We start from the raw sequence: 19,452 nt of genomic DNA on the forward strand, positions 1-19,452 counted from the left end.
ACAGTAGCCGTCCTTTTTTTAAATGTCTATGCTTAAGTTTAGGTGTTGCTATCTGCTTTGTTTAGCGTGGTTCTACAAGCAAGTCAGTGCATTCATTGGGTGGTATCAGAGAGTTACAAGGGTCTGTAAATGCAATGAATACTTCAGTACAAAGGATGTATTGAATAATTTAAGTGATATATGTGTACATATAAATCATTAGTCAAAACAGGGCTAAATTGGATTGAATCATAAAAGGTATATGTCGTCGAATGAAGGGCCGTTTGGGACCCGAAAGAGCCAAATGATCCGGCTCACTAAAAGGAGCCGGAATTCCCATCACTACTAAACAACCGGACTCTGGCCCGCTTAAAAGAGGTGGTCTCTGACCGCTTGCAAGTGAACTCTGGAGCGGTTCATCTCGCAGTCCGTACCAAAACACAGGAAGCGTAGTATTTATGCGTCACAAGAACGCGGATGTCTTCAAAAATCTTTAGCGAAAGAGTGAAGCAGAATGAAGAGTTGAACAGTGTCGTGTAAAGTAAAAATGCTCCGTCAACAATACATAAAAGTCAGAGCCACCTGTCGTCGGTGAAACGCCCCTCCTTACTGCAGAACGTCTCTCATATGGGTAATGTTTTTTATCGCACGATGTCTGATTGTATAATCATACACCCCGTCCACTAGAGTCTGTTGATATGCTGTCCAGATTAACAGCAGCATGAAAATAACCTGCCGATGCTCCATGGCGGAGGCTACGGTAGAAATTGCCGGGATTTGCCTTTTTACCCCCCCTTAATGTCTGACCAATTGTTGAACAGCATTTCCGTGCACATGACTTGTGTTTAAAGTGTATAGTCCGTTTGAATTTTACCTGTGTGAACGCAAACCGAACCTTCTGAAAAATGAAGGTCCCCCCCGCGCACCGAATATTCGCTGCTCATTACTACCGAATATCTGGAGCCCGACATTTTTTATTCGGGACAGCCCTGTAAAAAAGTCTGTGACCAACACATGTTACTTTACTATCTGTTTGTTTAAAGTTTCCAGGTGATGCAGACAGACCAGAGGATGCTGAACATGAGAGACAGACCTAGATTCCTAATAGCTGTGAATTTCAGCATGGAGTAAAAGGTACAAAGACTCTTTCATACTGTACAAAGAATCGAGAAACGTTTTGGTTTAAATAGATAAAGTAACAACTATAATAATAATAATACATTACATTTATAAAGCGCTTTTCCTGGTGCTGGTACTATGACACTGATATGCATCCATTAAACATGACTAAACTTTACTTTGTGAAAATCACTACCATTTGTCTCTACATATGGTCTATAAAAACGTGGTAAAAGTGGTTCTTGCAGTGAGACAACCGAACAGCATGATACTACAACTTTGCACTAAGTTCTGATAACAGTTGAATATTATTTTAATAATAACATATTTTAATGTTGATTAACTGCAGACTGTTCATTCATAATCTGATTATCTTTGTAGTACAAAGTGATGAATTTAAAAAACACATTAAAATAATTTTGTATTTGTATAGCCCTCTTTCATAAAAAAATAGCCCTCTTTTCACCTTTCATAAATAACACACTTACTCTGTGTGCAATAATGTCATGTTTTATTTTTCTTGTCATTTCTGTTAGGAAAGGACTAGAGATGTTCCGATCCGATCACGTGATCGGGGATCGGAGCCGATCACGTGATTTTCAAAAGATCGGAATCGGGAGAAAAAAATCGGGGATCGGGATTTTTATTATAAAATATTTATTATTTTATTTAATGTTACAAAACAAAAATGACCATGTTCACGCCTTAAAGTCATCCTGAGGCCTTAGTTTTGGTTTAAAATTACACAACATCATGTATGTGTTGCTTCTGTTGGGCTTGTTTTCATAAACCTGGTTGCTTATTTCTCTCAAAGCTGGCAACAGAGTGGGCGCAGTGTCTAATAGTAGCAGTAAGCTAACGAGAGGCTACGTTCAGCTGGTGACTCAGGAGTCGGGACGGAGAAAATGTCAGGAGTTTGGAAGTATTATAAAATTGAAAGCGAAGGCAGTGTAACAGCCAGATGCAATGTTTGCAAGGCGGAGGTTCCGCATGGTGGAAAGAACAGAGCTACGTTCAACACGACCAATCTAATACGCCACCTGAGAAACAAACACCACCAACAACACCAACGGCCACTCAGGTAACGGCACTGAAACAACCCACACTGTCAGAGACTTTTAAAAAGGAAAGAGAAACTGCCCCAGAACAGTGAAAGGGCCAAAAAAATAACAGCCAAGATAGCTGAATTCATCGCATTGGATGACCAGCCGTTATCTGTTACCTTTTTTTTCTCTTAATGCATTGCATGAAGATCGGATCGGGAAAAATCGGTATCGGCAGATTGTCAAAATCAAATGATCGGAATCGGATCGGGAGCAAAAAAAGGTGATCGTGACATCCCTAGAAAGGACATATACCTGAAGGACACAACTGCCTCACCGTTTTCTCCGAGGGGCAAGAAGAAAATGAAAGGCTGATATGAGATTAAAGACCAATATAGGACATTCACTAAGAAACTACACTTTTATTGTGAACACAAAGATCTGCACACTGAATAGTGTGTAGTCAAACAGGACCATCATTTGTTTGTGACAGCTGTGCCCAGTATGGGCTCACAGATGCAGTTTGGTGGTTTCTTCATCAGGCCTGGTCCTCCTCCATCAGGCCTGGTCCTCCTCCCAGAGAAAGACCGCTCCACCTCAGGCCCCGGCCACACGAGGACGAAAACGGCTAAACGCATAGGATTAACGCAAACGCAATCGCAAAAAAGCTTCCGTCCAAACGCAATATTCACCGGATAGTGTCTGTCCACACGAGACAGCTCCATTTAGCTCCAACCGCTGGAGAAGCTGCAGTACATATGCCGAGCCTGTACGTGGCGCTGTAACTTCCTCCACAAAAGCAGCGAAGAAGCATGGTTGTCATGGTTGCCCTTCTGTTTATTCTCCGCGGTGGGGGCCGAGGGAACCGGGCAGAGTTTTTCGCCGGTCAACGTGTATTAAAGTTTAAATCTTCCGGACAAAATTATAAAAGTGCCGGTCAAAGGTCTTCTTTGTTATTTATTGAGCTTTAAAACAAATGAATAACGAATCTCTCTTCGGACAGCATCAGTGTCTGTTTCATGCAGCAGCTGATCCAGTAATGAGTGACCCAGCCGACAGTAAAAATAAACATATTTATAACTAGTTTAGGTAGTTTGAGAGGTGTCTCCGTCCTGTCAGATTAGACTTCACTCGCGTTTATGTCCATATCGAGAGAAAGATAAATAATCTGAATTCAGTGTGCAGTTTACTTTGACGCGGGGGTGAGCATCAGAGGTGGGGAGAGGCGGGGCTATTGCGTCATCATTATCAGAAAATGATCGTATAGGGCGTACACACGGAGCCGTTTGACCCCCCAGAGCGTTGCGTATGCCGTTCTATCCACCTTGGGACCCGTTATCGTTTCCGCAGTCGTTTAGTGCCATATTCGGTCGTCCTCGTGTGGCCGAACGGTCTATATGACACTAAACAGTAACGCAAACGACCGTTTTCGTCCTCGTGTGGCCGGGGCCTCAGTCCTCTCCAGCCAAACCCACAGACAGGACATCCGTCACACTGAGGTTTCTCCCAAAGTCTCTGCAGCTCCCTGGACACCACGCTGTCTCAATTGATCCACACTGTGAATATGAGAGGGGAAAATGTGTGTAATAAATGCTTAGACAATAAGAAATATGAAATTAACTGTAAGAAATGGCTCAGTTTTTTAAATAAACAATACTATTACTGTATTTCAATATCTCATGTCTGAAAGTTTAATTTAAAAGAAGAAGAGGCACCTAAAATGAAGATTGTTATTTCAATACATTTAGTCTGGTTGTGGAGGAAGCACACAGGTAAGAGCACTAACTAGCTACCATCACATGTTACTAAGCTTGACTTGAATTTATTAAAAGTATAATTAAGTAACAGCAACAAATCAATAACTAAAATCATGCAATCATGCAATGTTGAATTTACCACATAGCCTATTGTATATTTTAGAAACCTGAAGGCATTTATAGATTTGTATGGAAGTATTATTCCAAATCTCAATACCTTAGATTATTATTGAAAGTTTTGCTGAATAGTTTCATGTTCACTTACCTTAAGCAACGTAAAATGTGCAGACCGGGAGCAACAGACTTAGGTTAGCCGGCTAGCATCAAAGAGCAGCACTGCTGAGCATGTTAGCTTAGCTTGTTAGCCTCGGCTAGCTCTGGAACTTCCAGCTCGGTGGAAGCAGGTCCCGCCTCGGCTCCGCCTCTTTGCCCTTATTTGGATCAGGCTGGAGCAGGCGGGAGTTAGACTCTGACGTCACTGTCCACACTACGTCCATTTATATATACAGTCTATGCATAACACACAAAAGGACGGGTAATAACTGGAAAATGGGACCATTTACTATAATTCACTTTATTCCGTAAGATGAAGAACTGTTTGCCATAAGCAATTCCCTGCCTCGCTGCCATAGACTCATGTATATGACCACCAGTGGTGAACCGTCAGGGCCTTCAAGGTTCAGAGGATACCATAGAACCCTGCGGCGGGTGTGTGTGTCTACAGAAGGTCCAGTTGTGATAGACACGGTTCGCCACTGGTAGTCACCATCAGGGGCGGCATTTGGGCAGGCAACTGCTTGGGGCCCCGGACCAGAAGGGGGCCCTCAAAGAAGGTTGATTAAGAAGGTCCACAGCAACGACAACATGAAACCCCCTTTTTTTTCGGCAATGACATGTCCCGGAAACCCCCTCAAGGGGGCCCCATGCATAGTTAGTTAGTTTTTTAGACAACGTCTCGTGAGTAATGTGCAGTACCGGAGTCCAACAGAGAGGCAGCAGCTGCGGGACAGTAGACTGCGTACTGCGTAGCCTTCCCTGCCTTGAAGAAGAAGTGATCCTCCGGTGTGAAGAGTCTGCTTTATGCGCTCCGCAGCAGTAGCCAACAGAGAGGCAGGAGCTGCGGGACAGTAGCCTAGAAGTGATCCTTCGTTAGCGTGAAGAGTCTGCTAAGCGTTATGCGCTCCGCAGTACCTGAGCGTGCCCCCCCCCCCCCCCCCGGTCAACAACTTCAAAATTCTGGGCTACATATAAAAATCGCTGGCCCGCAAAAGTGTCTATTAGATACATTTTGGCCGTTGGACAAATGTAGTTGGTGATCCCTGATCTACATGCTACCACTAAATCGGATAATGAAAACAACAAAATAAGTTACCATAGTTATGCGGATGACACACACATTTACATAACCATTTCACCAGGAGACTATGCTCCAATTCAGACACTGAGTAAGTGCATTGAACAAATCAATGACTGGATGTGTCAGAACTTTCTCCAATTAAACAAAGATAAAACTGAGGTAATGGTTTTTGATGCCAATGCAGAACGTATAAAAGTTAGCGCTGAGCTTCAGTCTCCAATGTTCAAAACAACAGATAAAGCCAGAAATATAGGTGTAACAATGGACTCTGACCTGAGTTTCAACAGTCACATTAAAACAATTACTAAATCAGTCTACTATCACATTAAAGGTGGGGTAGGCAAGTTTGAGAAACCGGCTCGAGATACACTTTTTGTTATATTCCATGGAATGCTCTTAACATCCCGATAGCAATGAATATCTGAAGTGCTTTGACAAAAAATCCATTAAAAAATGTCATCTGTGGAAGCCGTAGTACTGTAAAAAGCACGACCAATCATTTTAGCCGGCACGGCTAAAATAACTGGATGGCCTACCTGCCTGTCAGCCTTCCATCTGTGCACAAATTTATCTCGTGCCCTCATTGGTCATGTGCGCATTTGTGTGTGTTGGAGGAGGGGCTCTGTGAGGAAGTCTGAAGGAAGAGGCAGATTTTTTCCGGCTGTGTATTTTCAAATTCTAGCGCACTCGAGCTGGTTTCTCCAAAATTACCTACCCCACCTTTAAGACTATATCTAGGATTAAAAGACTAATGTTAAACTTGTCCATGCTTTTATCTTCAGTAGACTGGACTACTGTAATGGTGTCTTTACATGTCTCATTAAAAACTCTATTAGAAAGCTGCAGCTGATTCAGAACACTGCTGCTCGAGTCCTCACTAATGGCGCATTTCCACTGCAGCGGGGTAGCCCCGTTTAAGCGTCCCTAAGCGTCCTTGCTCAGGCCTCGCTGGCCGTCCGAGGCTGTGGCGCATTTCCATTACAGTTTAGGACCTGGGGTAGCAACGCAGTGTAGGCGGGGCGATCGGCTTTTTGGCGGGCTTTTTGGGCGGAGCGACGCTGGCTAAAACTGCAGTGGCGTCATCTTCAATGCGACACAACTCACAAAACACACACAACAATGGAAGATGTGGAAGCGATCGTTTACTTGTTTCTTGGTGTGTGGCTTGTTATCACAGCAAGAAGGAAAGTAAATATTTGAATTTCAAGCACCAGTAAGTACTGCCCCATAATAAGAACATTTGAGGAAATATCAGATCATGAAAAGAAAATCTTTCTAATAAATTAAGCGAATATCAAAGCTAACTATAAACATAAATACTAAAGTGTAAAACACAGCAAAACTATATTCATAAATCGATCTTGTGACGATTCTCTCTGACCAATCAGCAGTCGAGAGTGTTGACGTCACTAGTTCAGCCCTGGCCCTGGCCTGATAGAACCACGATTTGATGGGGCCGGAAAAAGAGGGAAAAAGTACCCGCTAGCCGGTACTAGGCTATATGGAAAGGCCACCAAAAACTGGCCTGGCCGCTTGAGGACGGTTAAGGACGCTTAAACGGGGCTACCCGCTGCAGTGGAAATGCGCCATAACACTAAGAAAGTGGATCACATCACTCCTGTTCTGAAGTCTTTACACTGGCTTCCTGTGTGTCAAAGAATAGATTTCAAAATACTGCTGCTGGTTTATAAAGCACTGAATGGTTTAGGCCCAAAATACATTTCTGATCTTCTGCTAAATTATGAACCATCCAGATCTCTCAGGTCTTCTGGGACGGGTCTTCTTTCTGTCAGAGTCAGAACTAAACATGGAGAAGCAGCTTTCAGTTATTATGCTCCAAATATCTGGAACAAACTACCTTTGCTTCAGGGTCCTGCAGGTCCGCTGCAACTCTTACTACTTTTAAATCCAGGCCGAAGACTTTTCTTTTTGCCGCTGCTTTTAATTGAACTATTCATATCTTAAACTGCACTGTACATTTTATTCTTGTATTTTTTCTTTTAATGCCTTGCCTTGCCTTGCCTTATTACACAGCTTAGTTGAGTACACGATTTCGATAGCTCAATTTTGAAGAAGGAAGTTGAAAGTGAAGTGGTCCGGTCTATTTAACGTCAGCTTTGTTTTCACTTTCTCCATCAGGAAAAAAAATCCATGGAATACTTGTATTTGTGGAAGGCTAAACTGTCCCTAGTAGAGAAGAAAAAGAAAAACAAGTGCAAGAGAAGGAAAGTGGTTAACAAACATCCAGAGAAATCTGCAGAAGAAAACAGACAGTTAGGGAACACTAGAGGAATCGTGTTAACAGGAAAATGTAAACAGACTGAACCCTGATCCTTTCAGGGAGATTCAAGATCCCATACCTTTGCGTCAGGGTCCTGCTCACTCTGTCGGGTTCCCTTTAACTTTATTGACAGGCTCGCTGCATATTATCCTTTACATGAACATCACATGTAGAATTTAGTTTTCTTGTGATTAAAATGTGCTATACAAATCATTTTCTTTTGCTCACAATCCAGGAGTGTCAAAATCCTTCGTCACATGTATCCGCTATGATGGCATCGAGGTGCACGACATGTACTGTGACTCTTTGACCAAACCGGAGCCGGTCCACGACTTCTGTATTGGGAGGGAATGTCCGCCCAGGTGAAATGAAACATTTTATTGTGCCAGATATATTTCTTGCAATCATACAATCTGAATGTAACTGTACAGAGCCTTGATGAGATAGGATGAATGTGGTGTTTTAGATGGGAGGCGAGCAGCTGGAGCGAGTGCTCGAGGACTTGCGGGGAGGGTTTCCAGTTTCGCCAGGTTCGCTGTTGGAAGATGCTCTCGCCGGGCCTGGACAGCTCGGTCTACAGCGACCTCTGCACCATGGCCGACCTGGAGAGACCTGTGGAGAGACGGCCCTGCAAGAGCCCCGCCTGTGGGCCACAGTGGGAGGTGGCCGAGTGGACAGAGGTACCAGATAAGACTGTAATGATTCCCCTTCTGCGAAAGCGCTTGAAATATGAGGAGAACATTAACAAAGAGGTGTTTTGGTGGTGCAGGAATGAGTCCTAAAACCCAGATATAGTTAGCATTGTACAATTTTCTGACAATATTTGTTTTTAAAAAAAATGTGTTTTTGATTGGATCCGTTCATTTTCCACATATTGTTCTACATAAAATACCACAGTACCCCAAATGTGCATTCTCGAAGCTTCTATGTGCCTTTTAAAACAGCGGTTGCACACGCGTGACTATTATGAGGTTACTAAATGTCATCATGCCAAACATTAGCCACATTTGGCTTAGCGATGGTTACGTGAAGTCATGCGACCATCATGTAGCATTTTACATCTGGAGTTTGAATTTACTCTTCAAAAATCATAAAATTGGAGTAAATATGTACAGATTATCCTGCTGAACAACCGTAAGCATCATTAACGTATTTTTGCCAACTTTTCATTGAATTTAACATACTTGTTTTAAACGCGGTTAATACAAGATGAATTAAAAAAGATAAGAAGGATTTATTTACAAAATGAATATATAAAAATAAGATACATGTAATCAAGTGTCAGAATCCTTTTCTTCAGTGAACTGTTCTATTATTTGCTTTTTCAGCCCTTTTAACAACATTTCTGATAATTATTTATCAAAAATATTTTTGTGTTAAAGATCCCATGTCATGGCCATTTCTACTGATCATAATTCCAATGTTGAGGTCTACTAGAATAGATTTATATTGTGCAATTTTCCAAACTCACATTGGTTTCTCATACAGCATCTCTGTAAAGTATGTGTATTCACCGGTATTCACTCTGTCCTAAACGGCTTGTTGGAGTTCCTGCCCCCCCCCCCCCTCCCTGTGAGCCCAGTGTGCTCTGATTGGTCACGTGACGTGAGAGGCGCGTTGCAGGAGCAGAGGAGCAGCGAGACAGGCTTCCGTGTGCGGCGATACAGATCAGGGGCGGTTCTAGGGGGGGGCCAAGGGGGGAAGTGCCCCCCTAACACTGACCTCTGACCCCCCTGTGGCCCCCCTAACAATGAAAAATTATTTATTTTTGTATATTTTGTATATTTTCTGGTACTCGGTTTGCCAAAAACCGCAGCATTTTGTTGCTGTAATGTGAAATTGTGCAGACACCCTTATGTAAAGTAGAGATGTAACTGTTCATTGCCTTTATTTTTATATAAATATGGTGTTAGTGCAAACATTGCACTATAACTTAAGCTGAAGCTAACAGTAATAACTATAAGATCTATCTGAAATAAATAAGTGTACTGAATCAAATACCAATAACTCTATTGCATTGTTTTCTTATGCGCAATTACTTCATACTGTCAAGTTCTCTTTTTCGTCCTGCATTTATTGTGCCCCCCTCAGAAAATAACTGGCCCCCCAGTGGCCCCCCCCAGTCAAATTGGTCTAGAACCGCCACTGATACAGATACAACGAGAAAAAGCGAAACTCATCCTGAGCAGCACAAACACTCACAGCCGAAGTAAAAACAATATGTGTGGCTTGATATTGAGTAAGAAAAAGGTTTATAACGCTGTGAGAATGGGTCTGGCCCTTCCTACATCCAGGACATGGTTAAACCGTACACCCCAGCACGTGCACTCCGCTCTGCATTATTATTAGTATATAAGTGCTTTGTTAATAGTTCTATCACTTGAAATGGAGTCGAAAGAGATGAGTTTGCATCAACCAAACGGCTCGCTGCACCCTCGCTGCGAAGGGGACCCACGTTCCCATCAGCAAAAACACGTGGGTTTGCTATCCTGGCTCCAAAATGGTGGAATGAGCTTCCCATTGAAATCAGGACAGCAGAAAGCTTACACACCTTCCGGCGCAGACTGAAAACTCATCTCTTTCGACTCCACTTCGAGCAATAGAACTATTAACAAAGCACTTATATACTAATAAAGGACTGGCTTACCTAAAGCCAGTTGAGTAGCACTTGAAATGTTTTTGCTCTATGAAGCCTGATGTACTTATATGATTCTGTTTTCTTCAAGTTTGTATTTTGTTGGTCGAACGCACTTATTGTAAGTCGCTTTGGATAAAAGCGTCAGCTAAATGCAATGTAATGTAATGTAATGTCTGCGGAGAGCATTTCTCCGCGATCCCAACGTAGTGGCCCGAAAAACGTTTACCCATTTAAACAGTCGTGGTAGATACCTTGTTTGTTTGAAACATCATAAATACACAAACAACAATGAATACTTACAGATTGTGTACCCGAATCTCCCGCTGGTCCAAACAAAGTAGGAACAGCATCGTTCTTCAGTGCCCTACGCTGTACATATCCGACATGAATCCTGAAAGGTTCGGGAAGCTTTGTTTCGTGAAAGGCTGGCAGAGGGTGCGGCCATAGCTCTGGGCGTGGCTACTGGGTATCCCTACGTAGCGATACCCAGGAAGTAAATGAGAAATCTCCAACGAGGCGTTTTGGGGAGGTATTTTCTGTGTTAGAGTTTTACTCCCTACAGCAGGGGTGGGGAACCTCCGGCCCCCGGGCCGTATACGGCCCGCGAGACCATTTGGTGTGGCCCTCGAGGTAATTTATAAACACACGCAAAAAAGAAAAAAATTAAAGAAGTGTAGACCGCAAAATAATTAAACAAGTGAGTGCCTGTTTTTCCTGGCCAAGGTCAGGGTCCTTGAACACAACACAAGCCTAACGTGTCATCACGTGGTATATGTCTCGTCTGACAGGGGTGTAGTTTTGACGGAGAGCACCAGAACGCAGCTCCGCTCCGGCACTTCCAAAAATGGCAGTACCCATAAGGAGCCGTACACATGCTGCAGTTTCTGCGTGTCTGTGTCTTTAGTTGAAAGCCCAGTGGCGATCTGTCATACTGATCATACAGTCAATAACTTTGTTGTTATTAGCATCTGGTTAGCTAGCTATGCTAACGAATATAAGAAGCTTTTTCTACAACCAGTGAGGTAAAGGCACATCTTTATATGATCATTATAGGTATAAAATACTATATGACAGTAAAAAAAAGTTGTTATTAATAAACAAGAATACAGTTTGAAAGGAGTGATTTGTAAAATATCCATAAAGAAAAAGAAAATCTGCTTACAGTTCTGTTTCATATGGGTGTTGAGAGATGTATCCATAGATCTCCTGATGTTGCTCTCAAAGTGCACCAGATTGATGCTTTTAACTTCAACATTTTAAAAAAAATCTTCCCGGGGGGGCATGCCCTGGACCCCCCTAGAGAGGTTAGGTCCCCCCCACTTAAATCATGTTCACATGGATAGGAGTCTAAATACATTTGCACACATCTTGTGTCCATATCTTTCTGTTTGGGTGGTCATGCCACAACCGTGCACGTGCATGCATGAGTCATGGCAAGATATCTGAATTAAGAGGTTGCTTTTTCTTTGCACAGCATGAAAGAAAGGTGAAATTAGTGGGCTGTGATTTTAGTATTTTTAAGCAGAGGTCAATAATTTGTACGGCCCTCGGAGGATGTTGAAAACATTGAAATGTCCCTTGAGAGGAAAAAGGTTCTCCACCCCTGCCCTACAGGGTGTACTTTGAGGGTTTGTGACTCTGCAGACCGTTTACATGCAGAAAAACCTTCATAACACACAAGGGGACATGTAATAACCGGAAAAGCATGACATGGGACCAGTGTTCAAATTACCCATTTGCTTTCGGGGGAGCCCTATTTTTTTTTTTTTTTTGGCAATCATATAGGCAGATCTGAAAGATGTATATGTTTCCTGCATTAGATCAACATTGATTGCCAATAGGCCTACCTTGTTTGGTAGGCCTATTTTTTCTCATCTCCGAAATCTCGATCGCTTTTTCGTGTGCCTGGCTCTTATGGTGCTTATAAATCTTTTTCTGCAGGTTATTCTGTTGATCACTGCTGACTTTTCCCTGAATCCATTCTTGTGAAAGGTGCACTCAGGTGGATTTTTTTGTGAGCGGCAGGGAGATCAATATAGGCTACTTTTTGTCTCTTTGCAAATCTCACATCCCCATTTTTAGATTTTTTTTTTAAATGACATGGATACCTTTCATTCCACTCACTCCATATTTTCTGTGTCCAGTTAAAAGGCAGGTCATGGGCATCGTCAGGTTCGCTAGTGCAGGTGGCGCCGGCGGCTGTGGCCGTTGTTGAAGCCTCTTCAGGCTCCGCATCGGCAGGCCTCTCCCTCTGTGTGGAGCTGTCAAACTTGACCCTAACGCTGCTTACAGCCGGCCAACTAAAAGTTATTCCGTTCACGTTGTCATTTTTAGACGCTTCTTTGCTTGTGAATTCAAAAGCTGCGAGGCTTGGCTGTTTTCGTTTCGCCATATTTTTTATTACAAAGCCAGAGTTAAACAAAATATCAGTATGAAAATATCAAATACCGTGCCAGCATCGCCTGCCGTAACCATAGCAACGTAAGTAGCGTAAAGAATGCAGCGCCGCCACGTACAGATGGCAACGCCCAGAAATATTCATAAATATAAAACAAATATTCAGAAACTGTAATGAACAATGACTATTATTTATTTCAAGAACTTTTATTTACAGAAACTCAACATTTCTAATCTGTGTGACACACATATGCACGATTGTTTTGGGCTCCCCCTATTTATCTCAAAGTCAGCCTTCAGGGGAGCTTCCTCCCTCTTCGGGGGAGCCTGGCTCCCCCCCATTTCGAACAGTGCATGGGACCTTTAATATTCTGTGAAAGCACCAATAGTTAACCCCACAATATCGTGCCAGTATGGATATTGAAATCTTTGGTAAAATAAAATAGATATTTGACTTTCTTGCCCAGACAGAAGTAATAACTTAGAAACATGTGTGTCTGTGTACCCCTTCTTGTTCTAGTGCCTTGCTAAATGTGGCCGCAAAGCTCAGGTGACCCGTGATGTCCGCTGCTCTGATGAGACCCGACCATGTGACCTGATGACCAAACCACCAAACATCAAAAACTGCACCGGGCCGCCCTGCGAGCGCCACTGGACCGTGTCAGAGTGGGGGCCTGTGAGTGTCTTACTCTGCATCTACACAGATATACTGTCTGACAAGATATACAGCTCTGGAAAAAAATGAAGAGACCGATGTAAACATTTGACAAATAAAGGATTTATGATTATGATTCTAATGCAAAAGCAGATACGGTTGCAATTTATTATTTTTACCAGAGCTGGATGCAGTGGCGGCTGGTGGAAATTATTTTAGGTGGGGCTATTGTAATGGTGAATAAACCACACTGGGAACATTTAGAGAAATGACCCCTTAAATTATGACTTCTGGTGATGTTAGAGATATGAGAAGACTGATCAATACCTCCATAATCTTCAATGTGGTTCGCTATGAATCTTCCAAAACCTCCAAACACCTTGTCCTGGACATAGTTTCTAGAGTAAACTGTGCAACAGTACAGTAGGCCCACACAAACTGCAGAACACCGGTTCTTTGGGAACACTCAAATGATTGAATTCCCATTTAAAATCAGGAGACTAATACAAACATTATATGCAGACACAGACGTGGTTCAGAAACACAGAAATATTAGAAAACAGACCATTAAGGCAAAATATCTAGTTTGATGGATGCTGTCAAAACTCAACTATATACAATAATATGTGTGTGTGTGTTTATTTATCACGGGCACATAGTATCTGTCCCCGGCTGTTTGAAGAGCAAGCATGGGAAACAAAAGACAGCGTTTACCTGTTTGCATCCAGCTAGTCACACAGTTACAATCACACTCCTTGTAATTGACATAATTAATAGATAGTTTAGCTTCTCACCATCATTTGCTGTGGCCCACTGATGTTAACGATCGTAACTGACTTGCCACGTGACTTGCAAACTCTCGCGAGAGTTTTACACAAGACGGATCCTTCTAGCCATAACCCTGCACCGGGCGCTGAGGCATAGTTTACAGATAGCAACAGTCAGCTGCTAGTGGCTGCTGCTGCACTGGTTGAGGGCTCCTCTCTTAGCGCCCAGACGAGAGAGGGTAATGATCTATGGCAGTGATTCTCAAATGGGGGTACGCGGACCCCGAGGGGTACGTTGAGGTACTGCGGGGGTACGTGAGATTTAAAAAAAAAAGTTAATTCAAAAAATATTTTTTTAATTTTAATTTTTAATGTGGGAAGAGGTGGGCCGGCGCCCCTAGCGCCCCTATGGGCCGGCCGCCACTGGCTGGATGTGTGTTTTGCCTTTTACCACCATGCTGCTGATCTGCTTGCTGCTGTCAATATAATATTTACCAGCCAGGACTTGTTTTCACCTTGTGTCATCATGGCTTTTATATGTCTGTCTGTGGACACATTCTTTCACCAGACAATTGTATTATGTACACCTGTGCCATTCACAGAACCAATCAGAAAAAAGCACATTAAACTACATTCCGGATATTCCGGATATCTGACTCCTAGCGGAAGCAATTAGCTCTTCCATTCCCAGTCAGTGATATTACGTTGCTTCTGAGGAGAGGAGGGAGCCAAGGCTTATATCTTCTTTTCTCTATAAATCTTGAGCCAACTCTCGCTCTTCGTCTCTTCGGGTTACCCTGCATCCTCTGTGTCCTTCAGATTTCAGTGGGGATAGTCTTTGTTCCGAGTGCTATTCCTGCTTTAGCGCGATTAGCTTTTCCCTGGTGTAAACAAGACAGTGTGTCATACCTCTGTTAAATTCATAGAACATGAGATCTTGTGAGATACTTTACTTACAATGAATAAGTGTTAACATGACTTTATCTGATGTGACATGGCCTGATGCAGTTTATTCTCTCCTCTGATGTGGTGTGATGTGACGTAATGCCATTTATATTCATGCAATGCTACATTTGTATTAAATATGATGTGAGGTGATCTGACTTAATGTGACAAGCAGCGTTTGACCCCGAGCTTTATTAAAAGACATGGCTCAGGAAGGCCATGATGGCAGCAGGAATGCATTCTCTGGATAATGAATAAGCTAGTTTGACCCCTGACACTCGTTGCAGTGCTCGGGGTCGTGTGGCCAGGGGAAGACGGTGCGTCACGTGTACTGTAAGGCTCCGGAGGGTCGCGTGGTTCCTGAGAACCAGTGCTCTGCGGAGGACAAGCCGCTGGCCATCCATCCCTGTGGGGAGAGAGACTGTGCTCCACACTGGCTGAGCCAAGACTGGGAGAGGGTGAGACACACATTCACAACTTCTGTTTATTATTAGACCTGAAACTGTGAATTATTTCTCATAACAACATTGGAATTATGTAATCGAACTGGTATTTTAAAAGTCACCTATTATGCAAAATCCACTTTTTCATGTCTCTTCTACATAAACATGTGTCCTCTCTGTGTAAAGAGATTCTGAAAGTTTCAGGAACAAAGATTCTCTCACTTTTTGTCCTGATCCATTTCTATAAAAACCTGTCTGAAAATGAGCTGATCAGATTTTGGCCACTTTATGATGTCATAACGATGTTTTGTCTTGTGTAACCATTAGCCAATCACCAACCAAGGTAACCCCCCCCCCCTTATCACCTGAATCTCCTCCTAGAGCACCATTGTGTTCTTTGTAACCAAATATCTTTCAGAGGGGCGTGGGGAGGGGCTCCTTATTTTCATCTAAAGTAACAAACAAGTTATGTGTTAAAAGTGAGGCACAATGGTTGACCTCTTTCAAAAGAAGTCTGTTTGAATGTCTTGAAGAGAACAACAAAGTCAGATATGGATAACCTTTTGTCTGTAGTGTAACACAACCTGCGGTCGTGGCGTGAAGCGAAGACTTGTCCTGTGCGTCGGCATCAGTGGTGGAAAGTTCCAGACCTTTGATGATGAGGCGTGTGGGGGAAGCGAGAAGCCGGAAGAGGAAAACACCTGCTTTGAGAGGCCGTGCTTCAAATGGTACACCACCCCCTGGTCTGAGGTGAGGTCTGCACCCACACACACCACCTCTGATATGAAGGGTTTATCATCAATGTATAACGGCTGTGTTCCTGTGTTTCCTCAGTGCACTAAGACATGTGGTGTGGGTGTGAGGATGAGGGACGTCAAGTGTTACCAGGGCAGGGAGCTGGTCCGCGGCTGTGACCCCCTCACCAAACCTGTGGCCAAACAGACCTGCACTCTGCAGCCCTGCCCCACTGAGCCCCCAGGTAACACTTCAGGGAACCCAACCTACCTTTTCATCTAAACTTTTAAAAAACAAGGGCCTACGGAAAGCTCCAAGGTTTGATCTGGCGGCCCACATGCGGAATCCGCTGACCAGCACGCAGCTCTGAGTCCAACTAGCGGAACTTTAAAGGGGACCTATCATGCAAAATGCACTTGTTGATGTCTTTTATACATAAATATACCGTCCTGGTTGAATGCACTTATTGTAAGTCGCTTTGGATAAAAGCGTCTGCCAAATGAATTGTAATGTAATGTAATCTAATGTAATGTAATAAATATGTGTCCCCGGCAGGGTGGGATTTTCACGGCGGCCATGACGGCCATGGCCCCACAAATAATTGTACGTCCTACGGCCACGATGGCCTTTGGGCCCCTCACACTGTTAAAATCTCGAAGTTGCTTTAACTGCATTATGTTGCGTTCACAACGGACGCGATGCGAATATTCGCATTGCTCTAACCGCTGGAGTTTCACCGCGGCTGTCAGCTGTGTTTACTCCTGTCATTCAAACAGGATGCGCTGGAGAGGGGGCGGGGCTTATATCCATGTAAATACTGTGGTGGAAACCAACTACGACAAAATTAACCTATTTTATCGTGATTTAATTGTAATACACGGTTCAAAATGATGCCGAAGTAACAACATACTGATAACGGTTAGTAAAAACCATGCTTTGACAATTGTGCAGACAAGACGGCAGGCGAAAAATCTTTTAAAATGCGTGTTTTCTGAATGGATATCGGATCGATCAGGCTAAACTAACGTTGTAGCTGCTCCGTCCAAACTCACAACATCGTCCTAAAGACAGAATTAAAGCAGCGACTGTATTCGTCATGACACAGACAGCCTGTGGTTTGTACATGTTTAACTTTTGTCCAGTTCCTGAACAGATATGAGGAGCTGTGAGGAGTTGATTAAAGAGACTCTCACACACACACACACACACACACACACACACACACACACACACACACACACACACACACACACACACACACACACACACACACCACACACACACACTCACTCACTCACTCACTCACTCACTCACTCACTCACTCACTCACTCACTCACTCACTCACGCACACACACTTTTGCATTTCAAAGTATTGCTTGTTCATACAGTTGGATGTTGGAGCTTCACTGTGCACTGCTGAATGATGTATGTACAGAGTTTGACCCTTGAAGGCTGTTTCTTCTGCTCTGAAATTGAATATATTTGTTACATATTAATAGAACTTTAGATTTTTTTATTTGATTTTGGATTTGTGAATGGGAGAAGTAGTAGATGGAAAACATACCAAACACTAATCATTCAAAGTAAAGTATTTCATTTTATATACGGTAATACTAAGGAGGCATAGGCCTATATGATGATATAATGTTTGACATTATTGATATTAAAAAAGTGATTTGTTTTCCATGTCATTCGTGTGTTTTTCTTATCAGAAAGTGAAGTTATTTATTTGTAAGCTCCAAATCCTTATTTTTCCCTCAATGGCCTTTCCGCCCTGAAAAAATGTGTGACACCAAAGGCCAAATGGCCTTGCCCCTAAAATGACGAAAATCCAAGCCTGGTCCCCGGTGTCTCAGGGAAGTCACAAAGTGTCAGAAAACAAAACCCTCTCTCTTTTCCTCCGTACCCAAATCTCTAAACACGGGGGGTACAACGGAGCTGATCCAGATTTGCGTCCGATATGACGTGGACCCACAGCAAAGTTGTTATCAGAAACAATGCCCGACGTGTTTTGGATGTAATATGGTCTTTGTTTACATTAGCAAGCATCACTAACACTCAGAGCTAACCTGTACTGGAGAGAGCATGTGTAAAAAAGCAGGAAATTAAAAAAGGTACTCACCTTGTGGTAAACCCGCAAGAGAAAAAGCATTTGAGCTCCATACTGTTTCAGAAATAATCCTTGATGTGGTTTGGAACATGATATGGCATTTAATTACGGCAGAATTTAACTATCTGCCGGTAGAATTCTGAGCAGGCACAAGCTCCCCCTTTTAGGGATGTCTAAAATGCATGATCTGTTTGGTATTTTGAGCAAAACACATCATAGACATGTTTTATATATTTTTATATATCTGAGACCCAAAATATATGCCTAAATATAGCATAATAGGAGACCTTTAAGGCACTGCCCCCCCCCCTCTTTCCCCCCCATTTAAACACTGTATATATAAATAAAGGCACTCCCTGGCCCAAATAATATATTTAAAAACCCAGTATGTGCAATTCACAAGTTTCCAGCAAGTTGCCCTGGAAGTATATCCCTCGCAGCGAGCTAGACAAGCTAATCCAGGAAGCTAATTCCTGTGTATATTTTGATCAAGTCAATAAATTAGGTCAAATTAAAGTTTATTTGGGAAGCTTAAGCAGGCTTGTGCTACTTTCAGTCATGTTTTCCCAAATCTTTACAGTGGCATGACATATACATGGTAAATTGACACCATATCTGGTTAGTAATAGAGGCTAAATATACATGTTTGTGTGTCAAAAAAACCTGCCCAATCAAAACCAGCCCAAATTGGTTCAGTGGTGCATTAATAAGTCCCAAAACCCGGAATAAACGTAGCATTTCATGACTTCCTGTTCCCTTGTCTTGAAGTCAATGTTTTTTGAACGTGTTTGTTGGTAGAAGTCTGAAATAAGGTCTGTAGTTAACAGAAGCTGATGAGGAAATACCTCAGTAGCTACTGTGTCATAAATAGCGCGGTTGCTAATAAGTGACTAAATGAAAGGAAATGATGTACTTTGTTTATAGCCTAAAATGTGCCTTTTACCTCTGGCGACTGCAGTTAGCCTTCACAATCACAAAGTGGTGTCAATATGTGGAGATTATCCTGCTGAACAAAACATGTAAGTATAAACTTGGTTGTTACAAAGCTTATTTTCTTCAATATACCAAATTGCAATGGAGAAATCCCATTGATTTGACTTCCGGGTCCGGTCCAAAAATGCGTCATCACTGCTAAACTCTATTGAGTGAGTTTGCCTCTTGGCACCTTACAATGTGTTGGAGTGCTAGCTAATAGAAGCGAGTGTTACATAGTGATATCACTATG

General features: G+C 42.8%; 1 protein-coding gene across 5 annotated transcripts in view; it reads left to right on the forward strand.

Moving 5' to 3' along the window:
• The window catches only part of adamtsl2 (ADAMTS-like 2), a 73,306-nt gene that overhangs the window by 52,366 nt on the left and 1,488 nt on the right, over positions 1–19,452 (forward strand). For all 5 annotated transcript variants that reach the window (XM_034230258.1, XM_034230259.1, XM_034230261.1 and 2 more), the window contains 6 exons: positions 7,772–7,898; positions 8,003–8,216; positions 13,092–13,247; positions 15,226–15,396; positions 15,955–16,131; positions 16,216–16,360. In XM_034230258.1, the coding sequence (XP_034086149.1) occupies positions 7,772–7,898; positions 8,003–8,216; positions 13,092–13,247; positions 15,226–15,396; positions 15,955–16,131; positions 16,216–16,360 (990 nt within the window). The remainder of the gene's footprint in view (positions 1–7,771; positions 7,899–8,002; positions 8,217–13,091; positions 13,248–15,225; positions 15,397–15,954; positions 16,132–16,215; positions 16,361–19,452) is intronic.

The sequence above is a fragment of the Gymnodraco acuticeps genome, unplaced genomic scaffold (assembly GCF_902827175.1).
Source record: "Gymnodraco acuticeps unplaced genomic scaffold, fGymAcu1.1, whole genome shotgun sequence".
Taxonomy (NCBI): Eukaryota; Metazoa; Chordata; class Actinopteri; order Perciformes; family Bathydraconidae; genus Gymnodraco; species Gymnodraco acuticeps.